Source organism: Salvelinus alpinus, chromosome 23 (genome assembly GCF_045679555.1).
Source record: "Salvelinus alpinus chromosome 23, SLU_Salpinus.1, whole genome shotgun sequence".
In the NCBI taxonomy this organism is placed as follows: domain Eukaryota; kingdom Metazoa; phylum Chordata; class Actinopteri; order Salmoniformes; family Salmonidae; genus Salvelinus; species Salvelinus alpinus.
The window spans coordinates 30,729,664-30,751,901 of NC_092108.1; the positions used below are offsets into that span (position 1 = coordinate 30,729,664).

The 22,238-nt window shown below is 38.4% G+C and overlaps 1 protein-coding gene across 2 annotated transcripts; it reads right to left on the bottom strand.

The window, feature by feature from the left end:
* Positions 1-708: 708 nt before the first annotated feature.
* On the bottom strand, positions 709-10,407 carry LOC139550784 (V-type proton ATPase 21 kDa proteolipid subunit c''). Of its 2 annotated transcripts, none has more exons than XM_071361939.1 (8): positions 10,080-10,407; positions 9,274-9,322; positions 9,000-9,083; positions 8,324-8,401; positions 4,420-4,489; positions 3,465-3,516; positions 3,000-3,190; positions 709-2,854 (listed from the first exon to the last, which is right to left on the bottom strand). In XM_071361939.1, exons 1-8 carry the CDS (start codon positions 10,144-10,146, stop codon positions 2,828-2,830), a joined length of 618 nt encoding a protein of 205 aa, XP_071218040.1. In that variant the 5' UTR covers positions 10,147-10,407; the 3' UTR covers positions 709-2,827. The 2 variants fall into 2 exon arrangements, with proteins under 2 accessions (XP_071218040.1, XP_071218041.1); XM_071361940.1 differs by lacking the exon at positions 10,080-10,407 and adding an exon at positions 9,897-9,978.
* Positions 10,408-22,238: the final 11,831 nt, after the last annotated feature.

A 22,238-nucleotide genomic window follows, 5' to 3' on the forward strand; every position in this document is an offset into this window, starting at 1 on the left:
AGGTCCTATCAGCATTGCACATCTCTAGTAGTTTGCAGCTAAAAAGACAGGACTACAGTAAGTGTAATATCGGCACTTTTGTGGGGTACAATTTGATGTCAATAAAAGTCAATTAATATAGCAAATGTTGCTGCCCCCACTTTTGTAAATGTAATTAAGCAATAAGGCAGAGGCATAAGGTGTGATAGGTCCCCAGTAAATGTGCAAATTATTTAATATATAGCGCCATCTATCGAAATTATAGAGTGGGACTGGGACATAAGGAAGATCATTACAGAAACAACATTTTTTTTAAACGACTTACATCCAGAAGAGGATGGGTCATACCGCTGAGCCAGGTTCCTCTAACATTTTTTTTTTTTTAGGGAGTTTCTTGGACACTGATTTCACCTCAGCTTGCTCTGAGGTCTAAGCCAGGCTGCCCTACCAAGCAAAAAGGCAGCAACTGCTCATTTGGTCAAAAAAAGAGTTAATGTCCTTTTTGATACATGAAATACATGCTTAATCATGGGGACAAGTATCCTACCTCTATTGTATTTTGTTTTGAAGAAAATGGGGGTCATGCTGTGAAACCAAGGTAAATAAAAGCAATTTTTCTCAGTTCCACACTACGAGCAGTTAGTGCCTTTTTGCTTGGTAGGGCAGCAGGTATCTCTAAAGCACTTTGTGACAACAGCTGACGCAAAAAGCTTCATAAAATACATTTGATTGAACGGTCAGTTTGGTGTATTTTATTCTTTCAAGGACAATTAAGTCAAGAGGACCCACTTTTACACATGACAAAACAATGGCTTCACCACAACATATTAAACACAGTCACTAAAGCCAGAGGCATGGTCTAGAGATCTTCATTTACATGAGGAATGACACACCACTACAGTACAGGTGGCCAACCAAGGACGTAGTCTCTCAAAGTAAGACATGAGCATTCACGGCCCTCTCTCAAGCAGCATACTTTGAAACCAACAACAGTTGGGACTTACAGTCCAAATGTTATCCATTGAAGTAAAATGCTTCAGTACCGAGGCTCTCCAGGACCAGGATGGCCACCCCTGTATTACACCAAAGGTCACTAAGGAATGTTCAAAAGTAAGGAATGAACACCGCTGAATCATTTAAATAAAATGGTTGGTAAGGAGAGGATGGGGACTCAGTGTGAGCCCTCCATAAGTGCATCTCAAATGGCACCCTATGTCCTATATATAGTGCACTATTGTTGACCGGTCCTGGTCAACAGTAGTGCACTATATATAGCAAATAGTGCTCTAGTCAAACTTAGAGCACTGTGTAGGGAATAGAGTGACATTTGGGACCAACAGTCACAGCAAGTTGGATGTTATGAATATTAAAATGGATGCCAGTTTATGACAATAGACAGAATGATTGTATTTAACATTTAAGGGCTCAATCTAAAAGTCGTAAAATCAGTAGCACTGGTGGACATAGATGTTGCAGCTAATTCATTAAATACATTTTTTTTTAAACAAAAGCACGACTAAGAAAAAGGCCAACCGGTCTGAAGAAGTTCTTATCGATGTTCTGCTCGAGTACCATCTCTCCAAAATAATACATGTCAGCCCATTCACAAGACAAGGAGCTTGGCGTATTCAAGCTCAAAGTTACACAAAAATAGAGGAAAGCAGAATAATGTACAAGGGTAAATGGTCTTGAAGAAAACCGCTACATTTCTCACTCTCCACAGATAGTTAACAGGGGGTTACAGACCTATCTAAGAAAGAAAGAACAAAAAAAATAGATGGTCACTTAAAATCATATACATGTATATTCAGCCACAGCTCATTCAATGTGGACAAAGACCACTTGCATCAACAACAACAAAAAATCTGACAACCCAAGCTAAGGTACATGGAATAGTAAACAGCCTCAGGTCACAAAACAACAGACCCTTTATATACACACACAAATGTACTATTCTCATTTTTAACCAATCAGAACCGAAGAGTGCCAACCAAAATGGTATGCATACATCCACACAAATTAAATGAATGACAGCTGACTAATGTAAAACAACCAACAATTACCATTTCAGAGTAATATCTCTTTAGGTCACCTTTGTATCAATACATTTTGATTCATTTAGTGTTACTATAGTACTGGTTACTTACACCAGTCATTGATAAATATATAGTAACTGAAACTAGTGAAAAACATTATGGATTACATTAGTCATAGATATAATAATTTGCTTTGTTATACCATGACTTTTGCATACAAACATTTCAATACTTCAAACCATATTTTTATTTTTTTATTTTTTTTAACAGGCATTTATCACAATTCCATGTAATGAACAGAACAGCTCTTCACGGATTTGCGATGGCTCATGAAACTCTAACTTCCTTCAAACTGAACACAGATTCCAGAAAAGTTTATCTGACTCTGGGGAAGTAGACAGGGCCTCATTGCCAAAATATGGCTTTAAAGAAATGTAATAAAATAAAATGTCCCTACTACTACTACTGACTGTAATAGATTTGGTACAACAGTAAAAGTATGTAGGGAATGCCAAGAGGTTTGCTAGAGATGAATTACTTTTTTCCTACAACTGCGGTAATACGAACATTAATTTTATTCAAAAGGGATAGGATTTTGTCTTAAACACCTGCAGTTTAATCTAACCTTTCGGTTGCATTCCTTTAAGACAAAATGGTGCAAATATGTCACTCTTCAGCAAATGGTTAAAAACAATCGCAGACAAAAAAGACATTTCAATAATTTACTATGTATTTACACAATCCATCTGCTTCTCCAGCTTTGTCTTCCATTGATCTTGTCATCGTGATCTTATGTCTTGCGGATACATCTTCTAGTCACCCATTTTTACTTTCGATGTCTACAAGAAAATACATATATTTGATTATGTAATAAGAAAAACAAGAAGAAGCAAACCTATATTCAGTTCATGCAATCAGCTACAGAATGATTACGCCATTCAACCAATCAAAGGATGAAAACTGTGGCAAAAGAATGTCAGTTACCTGCAAGATGGCTACAATCACTCCAAATAGCCCAATCGCACTGCCGAAGATTTCCACAATAAGGATTTTGACGAAGAGGCTGCCGTTCTGGGCATCAGCCAGGGCGGCTCCACTCCCAACGATGCCAACACAGATGCCGCAGAAGAGGTTGGAGAAGCCCACAGTAAGACCAGCACCAAACATGGAGTAGCCTGTCAGGAAAGAACACAATCAGTACAGTCTTTACTTTATAGCCTGAAATTGGCTTCAATAGCTCAAATGATAAAATACAATGGCAAAATGTGCCTACTTTACATCTAAATGTTGAGCCTGCCTTTATATCATTGGAAATTAAGAACGCGTTCGACTTCCAATCAACAACTAGCCTGAGTGCCAGTCTGTTAGTGCCATCATGCCAACTCCTTGTCACTCATGGTCATGCCAAACAGGCTAATTAACACCCAATGTCAGCAATTCTCTTCTTACCTGCTTGGTAGTTCCTTGCCCCAATGGTCTCTGGTGTAGTGCCGCTAAAGCTCTATAAACGGAAAGATGGTGTGTAAAGAAATAGAATGTCTCTAATAAAATTGGAGCCGTCTACTACAGTATCATACATCAGTAAGCCTGAAGAAAGATTCAAGGCCGTTCTCCAAGAAGGCCCTTCCTGAGGCTACGGCTAGTTACCACAGGTTCAGTCCTTAATGGTACCCTATTTCCTATTCATTGCACTACTTCTGACCAAAAGGAGTACACTATATAGGGAATAGGGTGCCATTTGGAATAAAGACATCTTAATACTATATCACCATAGTCATAGTGATAAGTACTTTACAACACTGCTTATTAATTAAGTAAAAATACATTAAAGTACTACTTAAGTCATTTTTGGGGGGTATCTGTACTTTACAATTTCTATATTTGACAACTTTTACTTCACTACATTCTTAAAGAAAATTATGTACTTTTTACTCCATACATTTTCCCTGACACCCAAAAGTACTCTTTACATCTTGAATGCTGAGCACGACAGAAAATGGTCCAATTCACACACTCAAGAGAACAAGCCTGGTCATCCCTACCGCCTCTGATCTGGCGGACTCACTTAATACAAATGCTTCATTTATAAATTATGTCCGAGTGTTGGAGTGTGCCCCTGGCTATCTGTACATATTAAAAACAAGACAATTATACCATCTGGTTCTCTTACAATTGATAAGTGAAAATATTTTTGCAATTACATTTACTTTTGATATTTAAGTATATTTAAAACGAAATACCTTAAGACTTTTACTCAAGCAGTATTTTACTGGGTGACTTTCACTTGAGTCATTTTCTATTAAGGAATATTTACTTTTACTCAAGTATGACAATTGGGTACTTTTTCCCACCACTGTTAAAGGACAAAATGATTATCATATCATAAGCCACCTCTCATGCTTACCTCAGCCATGTTACTTATCACGATTGCCATGATGATCCCATATATAGCTACGGCCTCGCAGAAGATAATGCTGTGGACAGGACGAGACAGCAAAAGCATTTAACACAAAACATTGATGGGAAAGACTGTGGTCTTATCAATACAAAACATACATACAGTTGAAGTCGGAAGTTTACATACACCTTAGCCAAATACATTTAAACTCAGTTTTTCACAATTCCTGACATTTAATCTGAGTAAAAATTCCCTGTCTTACGTCAGTTAGGATCACCACTTTATTTTAAGAATGTAAAATGTCAGAATAATAGTAGAGAGAATGATTTATTTCAGCTTTTATTTATTTCTTTCATCACATTCCCAGTGGGTCAGAAGTTTACATACACTCAATTAGTATTTGGTAGCATTGCCTTTAAATTGTTTAACTTGGGTCAAACGTTTTGGGTAGCCTTACACAAGCTTCACACAATAAGTTGGGTGAATTTTGGCCCATTCCTCCAGACAGAGCTGGCGTAACTGAGTTAGGTTTGTAGGCCTCCTTGCTGGCACATACCTTTTCTGTTCTGCCCACAAACTTACTTTAGGATTGAGGTCAGGGCTTTGTGATAGCCACTCTAATACCTTGACTTTGTTGTCCTTAAGCCATTTTGACAACTATGGAAGAATGCTTGGGGTCATTGTCCATTTGGAAGACCCATTTGCGACCAACCTTTAACTTCCTGACTGATATCTTGAGATGTTGCTTCAATATATTCACATAATTTTCCTCCTCATGATGCCATCTATTTTGTGAAGTGCACCAGTCCCTCCTGCAGCAAAGCACCCCCACAACATGATGCTGCCACCCCCATGCTTCACGGTTGGGATGGTGTTCTTCGGCTTGCAAGCCTCCGCATTTTTCCTCCAAACATAACGATGGTCATTATGGCCAAACAGTTCCATTTGTTTCATCAGACCAGAGGACATTTCACCAAAGAGTATGATCTTTGACCCCATGTGCAGTTGCAAACCGTAGTCTGGCTTTTTTTAAATGGTGGTTTTGGAGCAGTAACTTCTTCCTTGCTGAGTGGCATTTCAGGTTATGTCGATATAGGACTCATTTTACTGTGGATATAGACACTTTTGTACCCGTTTCCTCCAGCATCTTCACAAGGTCCTTTGCTGTTGTTCTGGGATTGATTTGCACTTTTCGCACCAAAGTACGTTCATCTCTAGGAGACAGAACGGGTCTCCTTCCTGAGCGGTATGATGGCTGCGTAGTCCCATGGTGTTTATACTTGTGTACTATGGTATGTACAGATGAACATGGTACCTTCAGGCATTTGGAAATTGCTCCCAAGGATGAACCAGACTTGTGGTCTACAATTTTCTTTCTGAGGTCTTGGCTGATTTCTTTTGATTTTCCCATGATGTCAAGCAAAGAGGCACTGAGTTTGAAGGTAGGCCTTGAAATACATCCACAGGTACACCTCCGATTGACTCAAATAATGTCAATTAGTCGATCAGAAGCTTCTAAAGCCATGACATCATTTTCTGATATTTTCAAAGCTATTTAAAAGGCACAGTCAACTTAGTGTATGTAAACTTCTGACCCACTGGAATTATGATACAGTGAATTATAAGTGAAATAATCTGTCTGTAAACAATTGTTGGAAAAATTACTTGTGTCATGCACAAAGTAGATGTCCTAACCGACTTGCCAAAACTATAGTTTGTTAACAAGAAATTTGTGGAGAGGTTGAAAAACGAGTTTTAATGACTCCAACCTAAGTGTATGTAAACTTCCGACTTCAACATACATACATACATACATAAATGTAGAATAATAGTGAAGACATCAAAACTGAAATAACATATTTCATGTAGTAAAAAAATAAATAAAAGTTAAACAAATCAAAATATATTTGAGATTCTTCAAAGTAGCCATCCGTTACCTTCATGACAGCTTTGCACACTCTTGGCATTCTCTCAACCAGGATCACCTGGAATGCTTTTCCAACAGTCTTGAAGGAGTTCCCACACATGCTGAGCACTTGTTCCTTCACTCTGCGGTCCAACTCATCCCAAACCATCTCAATTTGGTTGAGGTTGGGTGATTGTGGAGGCCAACTCATCTGATGCAGTACTCCATCACTCTCCTTCTTAGTCAAATAGCCCTTACACAGCCTGGAGGTGTGTTGGGTCATTGTCCCATTAAAAAACAAATTATATTCCCACTAAGCGTAAACCAGATGGGATGGTGTATCGCTGCAGAATTCTGTGGTAGCCATACTGGTTAAGTGTGCCTTGAATTCTAAATAAATCATTGACAGTGTGACCATCAAGGCACCCCCACACCTTCATGCTTCACGGTGGGAACCACACATGCAGAGATCATCCGTAGACCTACTCTGTGTCTCACAAAGACACAGCGGTTGGAATAAAAACTCTCAAATTTGGACACATCAGACCAAAGGACAGATTTCGACCAGTCTAATGTCCATTGCTCATGTTTCTTGGCCCAAGCAAGTCTCTTCTTCTTACTAGAGTCCTTTAGTAGTTTCCTTGCAGCAATTTGACCATGAAGGCCTGATTCACACAGTCTCCTCTGAGGCATTGATCAAATCAAATGTCACATTCACCAAATACAACAGGTGTAGGTAGACCGTACAGTGAAATGCTTACTTACTACAAGCCCTTAATTAACCAACAATGCAGTTTAAAAAATAAACGAAATAAAAAATATATACCCCCCCCCCCAAAAAAAAATAAGGGAACAAAGTAACAAATCATTAAAGAGCAGCAGTAAAATAACAATAGCGAGGCTATATAAAGAGGGTACAGGTACAGAGTCAATGTGTGGGGGTACCGGTTAGTCAAGGTTGAGATGTCTGTTACTTGAACTCTGAAGCTTTTATTTGAGCTGCAATTTGAGGCTGGTAACTCTAACCTATTCTCTGTACCAGAGGTAACTCTGGGTCTTCCTTTCCTGCGGCGGTGCTCATGAAAGCCAGTTTCATCATAGCGCTTGATGGTTTTTGCGACAGCACTTGAAGAAGCTTTCAAAGTCCTTGAAATTTTCCGGATTGACTGACCTTCTTGTCTTAAATTAATGATGGACTGTCGTTTCTCTATGCTTGTTTGAGCTGTTCTTGCCATAATATGGACTTCGTCTTTAACCAAATAGGGCTATCTTCTGTATACCACCCCTACCTTGTCACATCACAATTAACAGGCTCAAAAGCATTAAGGAAAGAAATTCCACAAATTAACTTAACATGGCACACCTGTTAATTGAAATGCATTCCAGATGACTACCTCATGACGCTGGTTGAGAGAATGCAAAGTGTGCAAAGCTGTCAAGGCAAAGTGTGTCTACTTTGAAGAATTTGTTTATCACTTTTGTGGAGACTACATAATTCCATATTTTTTATTTTAACCTTTATTTAACTAGGCAAGTCAGTTAAGAACAAATTCTTATTTTACAATGACGGCCTACACCGGCCAAACCCTCCCCTAACCCGGATGACGCTGGGCCAATTGTGCGCCGCCCTATGGGACTCCCGATCACGGCCGGTTGTGATACAGCCCGGGATCGAATCAGGGTCTGTAGTGATGCCCCTAGAACTGAGATGTAGTGCACTAAACTGCTGCGCCACTCGGGGATCATGTGTAATTTCATAGTTTTGATGTCTTCACTATTATTCTACAATGTAGAAGATAGTAAAAAATAAAGAAAAACCCTGTAATGAATAGGTGTCCCCAAACTTTTGAATGTATATATACACAGTACGCAAATACAGACAAAAATTAAGCCTAGATTTTGACTAGAAAGCATTTTTAAATGGTGATTTTAGTCCAGGGGTAAACTTAATCAGGGAGTGAGAAACCGGCCCATAATGAGACATTTTCACTTTGAATATCTTACCTGACCAAATTCTTTGTTTTAATCCGTGGTGCTTTTACACCACCTCCTATGATGCTGGAACCTGTGATGTAAATGCCCCTGTAAAACAAGGAGGACAAAATTCATTATGAACATAAAACTAGGTTTGGATGATACCTGGGGGACCTCTTCTACAATATGTTACTCCAAATATTGCAATATCCGATATAATCGTTTTGCGCTGTTAATGACTAGATAATTCCAGACTGTGTAATTTAAATGTATTTTCAATATTATAGTCGCATTCTCACTTAATAATCTTAGTTTGGTGAAAAACTAAGGCTTGGTTAATTAAATGTAGACATCATTTAACATATTGATACCGCCTAACTAATAAAACTGCACAGTTTTGATTTGTAAAGTTCAAGTAGAGTATAGTCTAGCACATCACAATATATTGTCAATGTCAAATCAAGATATTTGATTTAATCACAAAAATCAGACCAACCCGACAAAGCAGAACATAAAAACAGTGATACACTAAAACAATACTCCTGCCATCCAGGAGTAGTAATTTAGCCTGCATGAAATAGGGAAGAGGATGGGGACAAGACACTAGTTGCTATTTGAATTTTCAAATCTAATTTCAGAACTTCCCTATTCATATTGGACAATCTCTTCTGATGCAACACTCAAGAGGGAAATTAAGAATACTCACCAAGCTGCTCCGACAACAGAGAGCGAGATGGCCAAGCCAATCCCAAGGTTTGCCCACATAAAGGGCGACGTTTCTGTCAAGAACCTGAGGGAGAGAGTACCAGTTTACCATGAAAATCAAACATTCTAAGCATCAGTCTAGGTCAAGACTTCTAAAATACCACCTGACTGGAATTCTATTAGTAATCAGCACCAGACTCAGAATTGTTGCCTATATTCTTATGCCTATGATATATCCGACTGTTCTAACTAAGACAAGAGACTGTCATACTAACCATGCCACATCAAAGCGGAATCCAAGATCGAAGATTGTGTAGCAGATACCTGAAAAATATCACCAACGCAGAAAAAAAGTGGAAACGTTTTCATGAGTTTATGCATGTGTGTGTACACTGTATGTAGATGTATGTGTGTTTCTGTACAGTACATGCAATGTCAAGCCACTGAGATACAGAACCAAATTGTGCCCGAGAAATTATGAAATGTCAGAAGGTAAGTGTGATAGGTCACACGAGAAGGGCTTAGGTTCCTATTTTTCTGACTGTAGAAACTAAGCTAGCGTGATTTATTTAGCTATGTTGTGGTATATACGTTTTCTATAGTAAAGTTATGCTGTTAGTGCAGGGCCTTATACTATGCAGTCGAACATTAGTTAGTTAATCGCTTGCTAGCTAACGTTAACTAGTTAGCAAGCAAGCTACGTTACTTCCTGTAAGCATTTCGTCAAATTCTTACAAACAAATGGCTAAACAAGTTTTTGGACGGCAGTGCCACAAGCGTCAATAACAACATTCAATGCAAGGAAGCTAGAAAGCTAAATAACTAGGAATCCTGAAACATTATGACATATGTGAACAAGCCATCACATCACTGCAGAGACAATTTATCTACTACTAACTAGTAGCGCAGCGGGATAACGTCACGTTAGTTAGCAAGTCAGCACAGTACCTGTCAAGCAAAGACATTCACAATCAATAAATACAAACGAGTGCTTTTTTAATTAAATAAAGTATATTTTTGCCATCATCATTAGCTAACTATACCCATTACATTAACTAGCAAATATACAACGTTTTCTTACCGACGATGAGAATAGTACTCCAGAAGGCCAAAGTGACCCCGGTGTAGAGAATGGCGTGTCCGTTCATGATCCACTCAATCACCCAAACCGCGATATTTTACGGGCAATCTTACAACACTAGCTTCAGGTTGGTGTTTACAATTGACTCCAAACGGTCTGAATAATATAAATAATGTTAATCACCCCCCGAAATCGTTCAATTGGAGAAGAAAAATCGAACCATCAAAAAGGGGAAGGAATGCAGTCAGCTGATCGAGCTTGACTTGAGCATGTGACTGTGATAACAAACGTCATTCTACTTCCTGTTTTCCAACGCCGCGGGAGCTTCAGAGGAGCCTCCGCTGGCCCATGTCTAGAAGGGATACCGATTTTGTCAAATTAATTAATTAAATGTTATTTTCGTGTCAAATCGCCAATTGGCAACCCACCCCTTATGGGATTAATTGACACATAAACAAACATTACAATAATTCACTATGGTAATTAAATGCTAATTCTTATTCCGGTGTTCTCTGCATTGCATAAAGAGTGAATTTTTTTTTAATAATCTATACTTAATAGTAAATAAGGTTATCCAAACAATAATTACGTCCCTAGAGCAGTAAAATAATATACATACATATATACAGTGGGGAGAACAAGTATTTGATACACTGCCGATTTTGCAGGTTTTCCTACTTACAAAGCATGTAGAGGTCTGTAATTTTTTATCATAGGTACTCTTCAACTGTGAGACGGAATCTAAAAAAATAAAAAATCCAGAAAATCACATTGTATGATTTTTAAGTAATTAATTTGCATTTTATTGCATGACATAAGTATTTGATCACCTACCAACCAGTAAGAATTCCGGCTTTCTTTAAGAAGCCCTCCTGTTCTCCACTCATTACCTGTATTAACTGCACCTGTTTGAACTCGTTACCTGTATAAAAGACACCTGTCTACACACTCAATCAAACAGACTCCAACCTCTCCACAATAGCCAAGACCAGAGAGCTGTGTAAGGACATCAGGGATAAAATTGTAGACCTGCACAAGGCTGGGATGGGCTACAGGACAATAGGCAAGTAGCTTGGTGAGAAGGCAACAACTGTTGGCGCAATTATTCAAAAATGGAAGAAGTTCAAGATGACGGTCAATCACCCTATGTCTGGGGCTCCATGCAAGATCTCACCTCGTGGGGCATCAATGATCATGAGGAAGGTGAGGGATCAGCCCAGAACTACACGGCAGGACATGGTCAATGACCTGAAGAGAGCTGGGACCACAGTCTCAAAGAAAACCATTAGTAACACACTACGCCGTCATGGATTAAAATCCTGCAACGCACGCAAGGTCCCCCTGCTCAAGCCAGCGCATGTCCAGGCCCGTCTGAAGTTTGCCAATGACCATCTGGATGATCCAGAGGAGGAATGGGAGAAGGTCATGTGGTCTGATGAGACAAAAATAGAGCTTTTTGGTCTAAACTCCACTCGCCATGTTTGGAGGAAGAAGAAGGATGAGTACAACCCCAAGAACACCATCCCAACCGTGAAGCATGGAGGTGGAAACATCATTCTTTGGGGATGCTTTTCTGCAAAGGGGACAGGACGACTGCACCGTATTGAGGGGAGGATGGATGGGGCCATGTATCGCGAGATCTTGGCCAACAACCTCCTTCCCTCAGTAAGAGCATTGAAGATGGTTCATGGCTGGGTCTTCCAGCATGACAACGACCCGAAACACACAGCCAGGGCAACTAAGGAGTGGCTCCGTAAGAAGCATCTCAAGGTCCTGGAGTGGCCTAGCCAGTCTCCAGACCTGAACCCAATAGAAAATCTTTGGAGGGAGCTGAAAGTCCGTATTGCCCAGCAACAGCTCCGAAACCTGAAGGATCTGGAGAAGGTCTGTATGGAGGAGTGGGCCAAAATCCCTGCTGCAGTGTGTGCAAACATGGTCAAGAACTACAGGAAACGTATGATCTCTGTAATTGCAAACAAAGGTTTCTGTACCAAATATTAGGTTCGGCTTTTCTGATGTATCAAATACTTATGTCATGCAATAAAATGCAAATTAATTACTTAAAAATCATACAATGTGATTTTCTGGATTTTCTGGATTCCGTCTCTCACAGTTGAAGTGTACCTATGATAAAAATTACAGACCTCTACATGCTTTGTAAGTAGGAAAACCTGCAAAATCGGCAGTGTATCAAATACTTGTTCTCCCCACTGTACATTCATTCAGACAGACAGACAAATAAATACAGAAATAAAAAGAAACAGAAGTCACTTGAAACCAGACTGGCAAAAAAAAAAGATTAGTATGGGAGACAAGCATATACACAATCTATATACACACATGCCATTTACCACATGGAAGCAAAATATTTTTACAATTTAATTATAGGTAGCCCTTTTTATTTTATTCCAGGATTTATCTAAATATTCTGCAAACGGAAATACACAATGGACAAAAAAACACTTACATTTCTCCTCATCACTCATCCACATAATGCCAGTGTATATCTGGTGTGCTTTCTGGAATAAGAGCAAGCGTATATCGTAGAGGATAAACTGAGTTTCATTCTCTATTTCTTAAAGGTTACATAGTCTTTCCTCTTCCATTTCACCACAATACCGACCTGTTTCAATACGCAGACGCAATATCCCTGATCTTACCTGTTTCAATACGCAGAGACAATATCCCTGATCTGACCTGTGCACATAGTGATCTCTTGCTTTTAGGTAGGTTATACATAATATATCGCTCACACACAAATTCACCCTTAATCAAACTAAAGATTCTCAATTTGGGTTTATGATTAATCTCCTCCATTGTTTTTAGTATTGCATCAGTTGTTTTTTAATCATGTCTATGTTACCCTTAATTAGTTTTTTGTACAGATGTCAGACTGTTGAAAAAGGTCGGACATTTCAGTTGTCCAGGCTGTCTCTATGGATAGATCCCATTGAAAAACTTTACCAGCTATTCTGGCAGTTGGCAACAGTCTATTCCAAAGTCTCACCATACACGCCTTCCATCTCACCTCACAGGGTTTCCAGCCCATGTCCCCAGTTATTTCAAGTATAGGTGCAAACTTGTGGACACCCAAAAAGTAACATACTGCTCTGTTATGGACATGTTCCTTTCTAAAATACATCTTGGCACCTCACACTCCTACTGAATAGTCCAGAACAGGACACACACATGTCTGATACAGTTTGGAATACGTAACATAACCAATATCTTTCAGTGTTTTTGTTTATCCTATAACTCCCCCAAGAGCTCTACTTGCTGAGTCGGCCAGGGCAGATGTTCCGTATAGAAAGGTAATATGTTTGTCAATAAAAATACCCAAATATTTATAAATGCTTGTAAACTCAAGAATGTCTCACCAAAATAAAACTGAAAAACACTTGTCTTAGCACCTGGTTTTCTAAAATGCATTATCTGTGTTTTTGTCTGGTTGATCATGGGTCTCCATCTTTTACACCAATTGACTGCACATAATAACATTTTCTGCAGGTCTTGTTCAGTTTCTGCCATCAAAATAATATCATCAGTTTCTGCCATCAAAATAATATCATCAGGATACTTAGCATTTCATCATAATATCTTACTCCAATATTTAACTATTTAATTTATTTTGCCAAATCATTTATAAACAAAGCAAACCAAGTCCCGTAGTCCCGTTCAGTACAACGAGAGTGTGTATTACACAACGTCGAGTTCCACAGCAGACTGGACTTGATTTCCATAGAATCACTTGATGGCTAGCTACAATTCGCCAGTAAACATACTTTCTACTGAGCTCTACATTCATTACATGATGTAATAACTATAACTATAGCAATGGGAATATGGCATGAGAGATGGAAAAAAATAACAAGGTAATTGGCTGCTTAGATTTAATTTGTATTATTTTTTACTAAAAAAAAATAAAAAAATAAGTGGAACTCATGTTAGAACGGGCCAATAGGATCTCTCTAGCTCATGCTTGGCTCTTCCCACCTCCTTGCTTGTTCTGCCCACCATGACTAATTTGTTCCCATTGGAAAGGACAGGCTGTGGTCCATCTTGGTTTAGATAAAAAAAATATTTTGCCAAATGCTCGCTTGCTTCCCTTGCAGTCAATACTACTGGTGGCAACAATGTCATACTCTTTTGGAGCAGACAGCGTCAGATAGATGGCCTACACATACAGAGACAGATGGGCACTGTTTCGCGCCCTCAGATGCTTTCTCCGGTGAGATACAATACATTCAGCCTCTCGCGAATTGAAGAAAAATGATGAAACACAGAGAAATGAAAAAAAACATTTTTTTTTCTTTTTTTCTTGGTCAATTTTTTGGGGAACCCTTTCTTCCCTTGGCATCCATGAATACACGCCACTGGGCTGTTACAGTGTACTGATTGATATAAGTGGAAGCATGTGGCATTCGGCAACTTTGAGAAAAATGACTTAGTTGTATCTGTTGGTCACATGCATATCTGCCCTATCATTGGCAAGAATAGACCAACCTGATCTCGCCACCTCCCACCTGCCTTCCATCTTTGTTGGGTCCTTGCTATCTGGAAACCTTGGGACGTCCCCACCCCATTGAAGTTTACATTTAAAATGGTTAAGGTAAGGGTTAAGTAAGGGTTATGGTTACGTTTAGGGTTAGGATAAGGGTTAAGGTTAGGGTATAAAATCAAATCAAGCTTTATTTATACAGGACATTTCAGACAGAATGCAATACAATGTGCTTCACAGGAAGAAAAAAAACTAAAGAATAACAATAAAAACTGAACAACTAAAAAGAACCCTAAGAAAAAGTAAAGCTAAAAAGGGGTGTTTTAAGATTTCTTTTAAATATGTCCACAGTTTTGGCCCCCTGGGGGTTTTCTGGCAGGCTATTCCAGATCCTGGGAGCATAATAACTAAAGGCTGACTCTCCATGTTATTCACCTTGGAAGATAGGCTAGCCGGCCGTGTCGATGGTTCCCATTGGTGATAAGAGTAGTAGAATACGGTGATTTGAGAAGAGTAGTAGAACAGGATGATTTGAAGAGTAGTAGAATGGTCACACTTAAATGAGCTTTTCTGGTTACTTTACTTAGGATGGCTAATCAGCCGTACCAGGGATTGTCCGGGAGGTGGCTTCTCACCTCTACCTCGTGTTGATATTCAGAGTTCGAACCTCTTTGGACGTGAGCTGCAGCTTGATGCCTTTCTGGTCTCAATGAGAATTTTTTACCAATCCTTTTATGCACTCTGGTCGAAAGGGACGTTTCCGTCAGGCTGACACGCTCTCTGACCTCATTTCCGCCGTGGCTACTTACTGTGCAAAGTTTATAGGAGACAAATGATCTCTTTTGGCTCCTAAAATCACATTATTATCTTAGCAAAAATACTTTCATCATTGTTTATATTTCATGCACAACGTAAAGGATGGAGACTTTGTACATGTAGTGTATATACTTTAAGTTACAGTGTTTCCTTTATAACACTTTTAATGACATCACAAAATAACAACCCATATTACATTATTATTCTTTAGATATCTGACCATTCTCCACCCAGCCTAATGTTTTATCTTATCTCTGAAATATGCCGCAAACTCACCACATTTAGATGTGAGGGAAAGTTCACATAGGTTTGTGGGGGTAGGATTTATCAACAGTTTAGAAGAGCACTCTTGAATTATTCTGATTATAATTGGTCAAGTTAGAAAAATTAGCCCGTCTGGCATTTCTAATTGCCAAGTTGCCGTCTCAGAATATCATAATGGACATGCAACTTTGACTTTCTCCACTTTCATTCTGCCTTTCTGAAATTTCTCTTTAATTGATTCGTTTCCTCACTCATCCAAGGGGCTCTCCATTTGGATATGGCCTTTATCAACCTTACTGGAGCTATGGTATCAATGGTTGCCCTTAATTCACTATTCAAGTCATCAACTAAATCATCACAAGAGGATGGCAGAATAGGTGATGGAGTATTGTTCATACACTCAATAAAATCTGTAACAACTTCAGAGGTAAGATAGCGTTTCTTAATAATGCATTCAGTATTACCCTCTGCTATGGACAACAAGGTAGTAGTCTTGGAGTCAGGCTCTTTGTCAACATCAATATTTAAATCACCCAACACAATGATTTTATCATAGTTCTCAAGGACAATAGACAATAGTTCAGAGAAATCAGTAAAGAATGTGGAGCAGTGCTTTGGTGGCCGATACAGGGTTATGGCCAACACTGGTGGCTGACATTTAAACAGCATAGCATGATGCTCAAAATACCCAAAGTAGCCAAACGAAATGTTCTTACAACTGAGCGCATTCGTAAAAATAGAGGCTGTCCCCCTACCCTTTTCCCTTTTTGATAGAGTATGATAAGCTGTAGTCCGGGGGGGAAGCTTCAATAAGAGGGGCACTACAGTCTGAAGACAGCCATGTTTCAGTGATAAACATACATGCAGTCAACTTTGCACTCAGTAATAAGGTCATTCACAAGAAATGTTTTACGAGTGATTGCTCTAACATTTAAAAGCACCATATTCCATGAGTGTGGGCCACTCTGTGCCTGGGGCATCTGCCTCGAGGTAACCAATGGAGTAAGAACCAAATTATTAATGTTAGAACCATGTTTTCCAATCTATCAGAATGGTAGGAGATGATAGTTTGTGTAAACTCAATAGAAGGTGTAGTTAAAAGAACATAAATTAGGTTACTCACAATAACCATATTGCCATTTGTACAGTAGTTGATATGCTTTCCAAGTCCTCTGTTGCATATTCTGACAGGGAGAAGTGGAGCACTACCATACCCTGTCCTTCAGTCTTTAAAACAGTTTGCGATGTTGCTGGAAATAATCCTGGAACCCCTGCTGTTAGGGTGAATATGAAGGATGCCGTATAGCACTAACCATCATTGACAACATGTATTTCTATTGTTAGAGTGGTCACTAGAATATCATGTCAATATAATAGATCATCTTTGCTGATACTTAAAATACCTATCCAGGCTTTGTAAGATCTGCGTCAGCAATGCCTGGTCAGAACACGGCCATTCTCTTGTCTTTTATAAAATATAGTTATTCTATTTTTATTCTCTTGTATTTTACTGCAGCTACTTTTTGTATGATATTTACTTCCCTCGTCAAACAAAATGCATTTCATGTTTATTACAGCAAGTAGAATAAACTGTACAGAGGCATTGTAGAAAAAGGAAATAGCCTAAACATGTTGGTCTCATGATGAAAGCTAAATTCCATCAAATAAACTTTCTGGGTTATATTTTTCAACAATCGTAAATAAAGACATCATTTCAAGCAAAGATTTTGCTACACTGAGACTTTGCCTCTTCCACTCTGTTTCCTATAAGCAAAGACTGTGTAGGAATCGTTCATACAGTTGAAGTCGGAAGTTTACATACTTAGGTTGGAGTCATTAAAACTTGTTTTTTAATCACTCCACAAATTTCTATAGTTTTGGCAAGTCGGTTAGGACATCTACTTTGTGTATGACACAAGTAATTTTTCCAACAATTGTTTACAGACAGATTATTTCACTTATCATTCACTGTATCATAATTCCAGTGGGTCAGAAGTGTACATACACTAAGTTGACTGTGCCTTTAAATAGTTTGAAAATATCGGAAAATTATGTCATGGCTTTAGAAGCTTCTGATCGGCAAATTGACATATTTAGAGTCAATCGGAGGTGTACCTGTGGATGTATTTCAAGGCCTACCTTCAAACTCAGTGCCTCTGCTTGACATCATGGTAAAATCAAAAGAAATCAGCCAAGACGTCAGAAAAAAAATTGTAGACATCCACAAGTCTGCTTCATCCTTGGGAGCAATTTCCAAACACCTGAAGGTACCACGTCCATCTGTACAAACAATAGTATGCAAGTATAAACATGTACACAGCCGTTATAACGTACTTTGGTGCGAAAAGTGCAAATCAATCCCAGAACAACAGCAAAGGACCTTGCGAAGATGCTGGAGGAAACAGGTATAAAAGTATCTATATCCACAGTAATACGAGTCCAATATCGACACAACCTGAAAAGTCGCTCAGCAAGGAAGAAGCCACTGCTCCAAAACCGCCACAAAAGCAAGTCAGGAAGTTAAAGCTTGCTCGCAAATGGGTCTTCCAAATGGACAATGACCTCAAGCATACTTCCAAAGTTGTGGCAAAATGGCTTAAGGACAACAAAGTCAAGGTATTGGAGTAGCCATCACAAAGCCCTGACCTCAATCCTATATAAAATGTGTGGACAGAACTGAAAAAGTTGTAGGCTGTGCTTCGATTATGATATGGTTTGACTTGTAAAGGTTTTTTTGCTTGGTCACATACAGCTGATGTGTTGTGCATTGAAGTCCACAAGCGAAGGGAAAAGGTAAGAGGAGGAAAGCACAGAGATGCAAGAAGGAATGCAACGTGGCTGCTATGAAAGTGAACTGTGGTTACGCATGTTTAGGGGTGTATTCATTCTGCCGATTGTGTTGAAAAACGTTTTTAAATGGAATCAAAGGAACGAATTGGGAATAAACATAACTGAATTTGTCCAATAAAAACTAATGTTCGCAACTAACCACTTGTTGGACTAATGATTACTCTGTCCATGTGTCACTGTCACCTTCATTTTTTCTCTTGACCTGTGTGCACCTACTTTGTAAACTTTAATTTATAGGCTATGTTGTAGCAAACTCATGATGGGTATAGTATAGGCAAAATTAGGGTATCCTGTAACAGCCTAAACCTATCGATGTTACATTGAACTGGATGAATGGAATATGAAGCAGTACCAGAGCGCCAAGTCTAGGTCAAAAAGTCTCCTTTACAGCTTCTACCCCCAAGCCATAAGACTGCTGAACAATTAATCAAATGGCCACCCGGACTATTTACATTGACACCCCCTTTGTTTTTACACTGCTGCTGTTCATCGGTACCCCCTGTAAATAGCCTCATTATTGTTATTTTATTGTTTTATTTAAAAAAATGTACTTTAGTTTATTTTGTAAATATTTTCTTCACTCTATTTCTTGAACTGCATTGTTGGTTAAGGGCTTGTAAGTAAGCATTTCGTTGCATGTGACAAATAAAATGTATTTGAATGACAGTCATCCAATATGCTGTAATAGAAATAAGGCCATTAAACAAACAGATGTCTTCCCTCATCTTAAATGGCATGACAGCGACTGCTGTAGCTCAATGTTAGGAATAATAAGTAGCAAATTACAGGTTTAAGGAATTCAGTGCCTTGCTGTGTTGTTCAATAACCACTTGATGGCGCTAAATCCCTGGTTGAATGTGCAAATGACTTGACCAGATGGACTGGTGCTTTTCTGAACCATAAAATTGCATGTTATGTTCAGAAATGGATCTGTTTAGAATTGATGCATTATTATTTGTACATCTCAAATTCAGTCTGGAATCAGTAAAATGTATAATTTGAACGTTCAACCTATTATGTAGCCCTACGTAAAATAAATTAATGAATTGTATGATGTTCTTGCCTTTCAATATCATTGAAAGCTCACCATCAGACTGATGTCACAGTGACTTTCACAGCCAGAAAGAGACAAAAGAGCATGCACAAAATCCAGGGTTTGTCAAGGGAAAATGTCAGTAGTTTTATCCTTGAAAAACCCTGCAATCCATGAAACCTTTTATTCATTCCATTCGCCTGCCCTTTTTAAATAGACATTTGCTTTGATATCCACTCGAAGAGGCACCACACAGCCTGAAATTGATATTTTGAAGTTACTTTTTTTTTATACTGGTTGTTGGATTTTTCTTCCAAAATGTCTGTGGACTTTTATATAAAACAACATTCTTGGTTCAGTATAATCCTACATAGCTGGATAGATCCATTTAGATTGCTAAGCATGAGAGAAAAAAGAGATACATTGAATTGGAATCAGTGCATAAGTTAGCTTTATTCATTCAGAGCACACTAAAGCTCAGATTCATAAAGCAAAAATGAATCTGACATTTTGCAGATGGAAGTCAATGAGTGTCATAACCAAACCAACATTATAAACTGGGTATAGAACTAAATTAACAAAGAATGCTGCCTATATGGAAGAACATAATGTGTTATGGTGATATGTATCAACAGACAGAGGAAGTGAACACTGAAGTGTATTCAGATGTACAGAAACGGTAGCTAGGTTAATGACAAGGCCACTGTTGCCATCTAGCTGACATTACGTTATTTTCCAAGTAATCATGTATTGTTAGTCTCATTGTGTTCTGTTCTCAATTGGTAATGTAAGATTCAATCACAGATGCATGAGCTCACATGTGCCACAAACATCAGTGGGTATATGCCTGTCAGACTGCAAATTGTAATTGAGAGAACATGTCCCTTAAACTAATTAACATACTCTGAAAGGGTGATGTGAGCAGTAAACCTTCTAATCATTCCATTTTCCACTCAAATATATAATTTTACTCTATTCTTACCTAACCACACTTCAATTTTCTTCCTCAGAAGTGATGTAGGCCTGCACACATTTACATACAAAATATAAATGAGCTCAGCCTAGAAAAGAGTAAAATGTACAACATAATTATACAGTTTTATAGCAGAAAAAAAGATAACCAAATAAAAATTCAATCTTAGCTCTGAAATCGTAGAAGAAAAGCATTTACAAATGTCAGATTTGATTTGAAGCTTCAGTTGAATTAATTTAGTGATATCTACATTTCATTTCCTATGTAACTTCAAGGTTGTTACTACAGTTATTACTGTGTAGTTACACACTGTAGGTGTTACAAAACAACGTATTCGCAAACTGTTTATTGTAGGATGCACTCTCCCACTTATGTTATTTTCTTTTAAGATGAAAAATTAGTTATGACGCAGCAGCATTTTACCAGAAGAATTGGCAATATATCAAGGTTGTCCCCATTGAAAGTGAATAATGGTCTTTTTCAGCTTGGTCCAGCACAATTTAGTTTTTTTTATTGTGCTTTCCATGCTGTAGGAGGAGAATGCATCCATGGAACACAACATTTTGACTAAAACAAACTAGAAACAAAACAATTAATGATGTTCAAAACCCTGTGAATGGTACAGAGTAATGGTATAGTTAGGGCTTTTCGTATCATCAAACATACAATGATTAATTACATTTTACAATACACTTACAACCGTAGGCCTATGGCAAATATGTATTGTGGGTGGTGAGGTTACTGAACCTTGCTATATCTTAATATAATCAAAAATGATTAAAAATCATTTTTGTGATTTCTCGATTCAAACCTCTGGGAGGCAGATAGATAACATCTCAGAGGTGTTGATCCTTTCCTATAGTACCTGATGGTCTTCTTGCATCCTTCCTGTAGTCCAGTCTCCTATAATGCTTTATCCACAGCCTGGCCTTCGGGAATTGACAATAGTGTTGTATAGATAACACTATGTAGGTTTGATCTTACTGTATATCGTGTCCATAACTAGTTTGTGGATAAAAGCGCCTGTAAAGAGCCTGGAAGGTCTGCAAAGAGTCAGTGTATGTATGTGTGATTTGAAAATTTTGTGTAGAAATTGGTAGCAAGTCCTCAGCCTAACACAAGATTCACATGCTATATGATGAACTATGATAAAGTATTTGATAAAGCTCTATGTAACATGACATGGAAGCAGGCCTAGGAGTTTTGTTGAATTACATTTCTATGAAAATATGAATACATGCCTGTCTATGGCACTGCTGAAGTAGGATGGTTTTAAAATCCCTTCCTTAGCTTGCTGAATAGCAAAATGCATTAGTGGACTACTCAGCACTAATACCAGTAAGGTAGAAATTGTAGCTGTCTCTTCAAACTTAGTTCTTCTTTTTGTCATTACCACCATTTCCTACACTGCGGGCCTACTTCACTCCACTGTACTGCACTGTATCTGTCCTTGGTCATCGTGATAGGGTAGGATGATTGTCATCAAAGGCAAGTATATGTCTATTACAATCAATCTTTATTCAAATCTATTCAATAAACACCCACCTGCAGGCAGGTTTGTTTGTGAAAGTTTTTTGCCCAGTATCTTTATCTCAGGTTAAGATCTGACCTCTAGCTAAGATAATATATTCACTGAGTGTACAAAATATCATGCTCTTTCCATGACAGACTCACCAGGTGAATCCAGGTGAAAGCTATGATTCCTTATTGATGTCACCTGTTAAT

Excerpts from the sequence above, each read along its gene's own strand:
- LOC139550784 (XM_071361939.1), bottom strand. The coding sequence starts at position 10,146 with ATGAACGGACACGCCATTCTCTACACCGGGGTCACTTTGGCCTTCTGG. Across the intron at positions 9,084-9,273 it reads TTCCGCTTTGATGTGGCATG|GTTCTTGACAGAAACGTCGC; the intron begins GTTAGTATGACA and ends TCTCTCCCTCAG. Across the intron at positions 3,191-3,464 it reads GGCAAGGAACTACCAAGCAG|GCTACTCCATGTTTGGTGCT; the intron begins GTAAGAAGAGAA and ends CTTTCCTGACAG.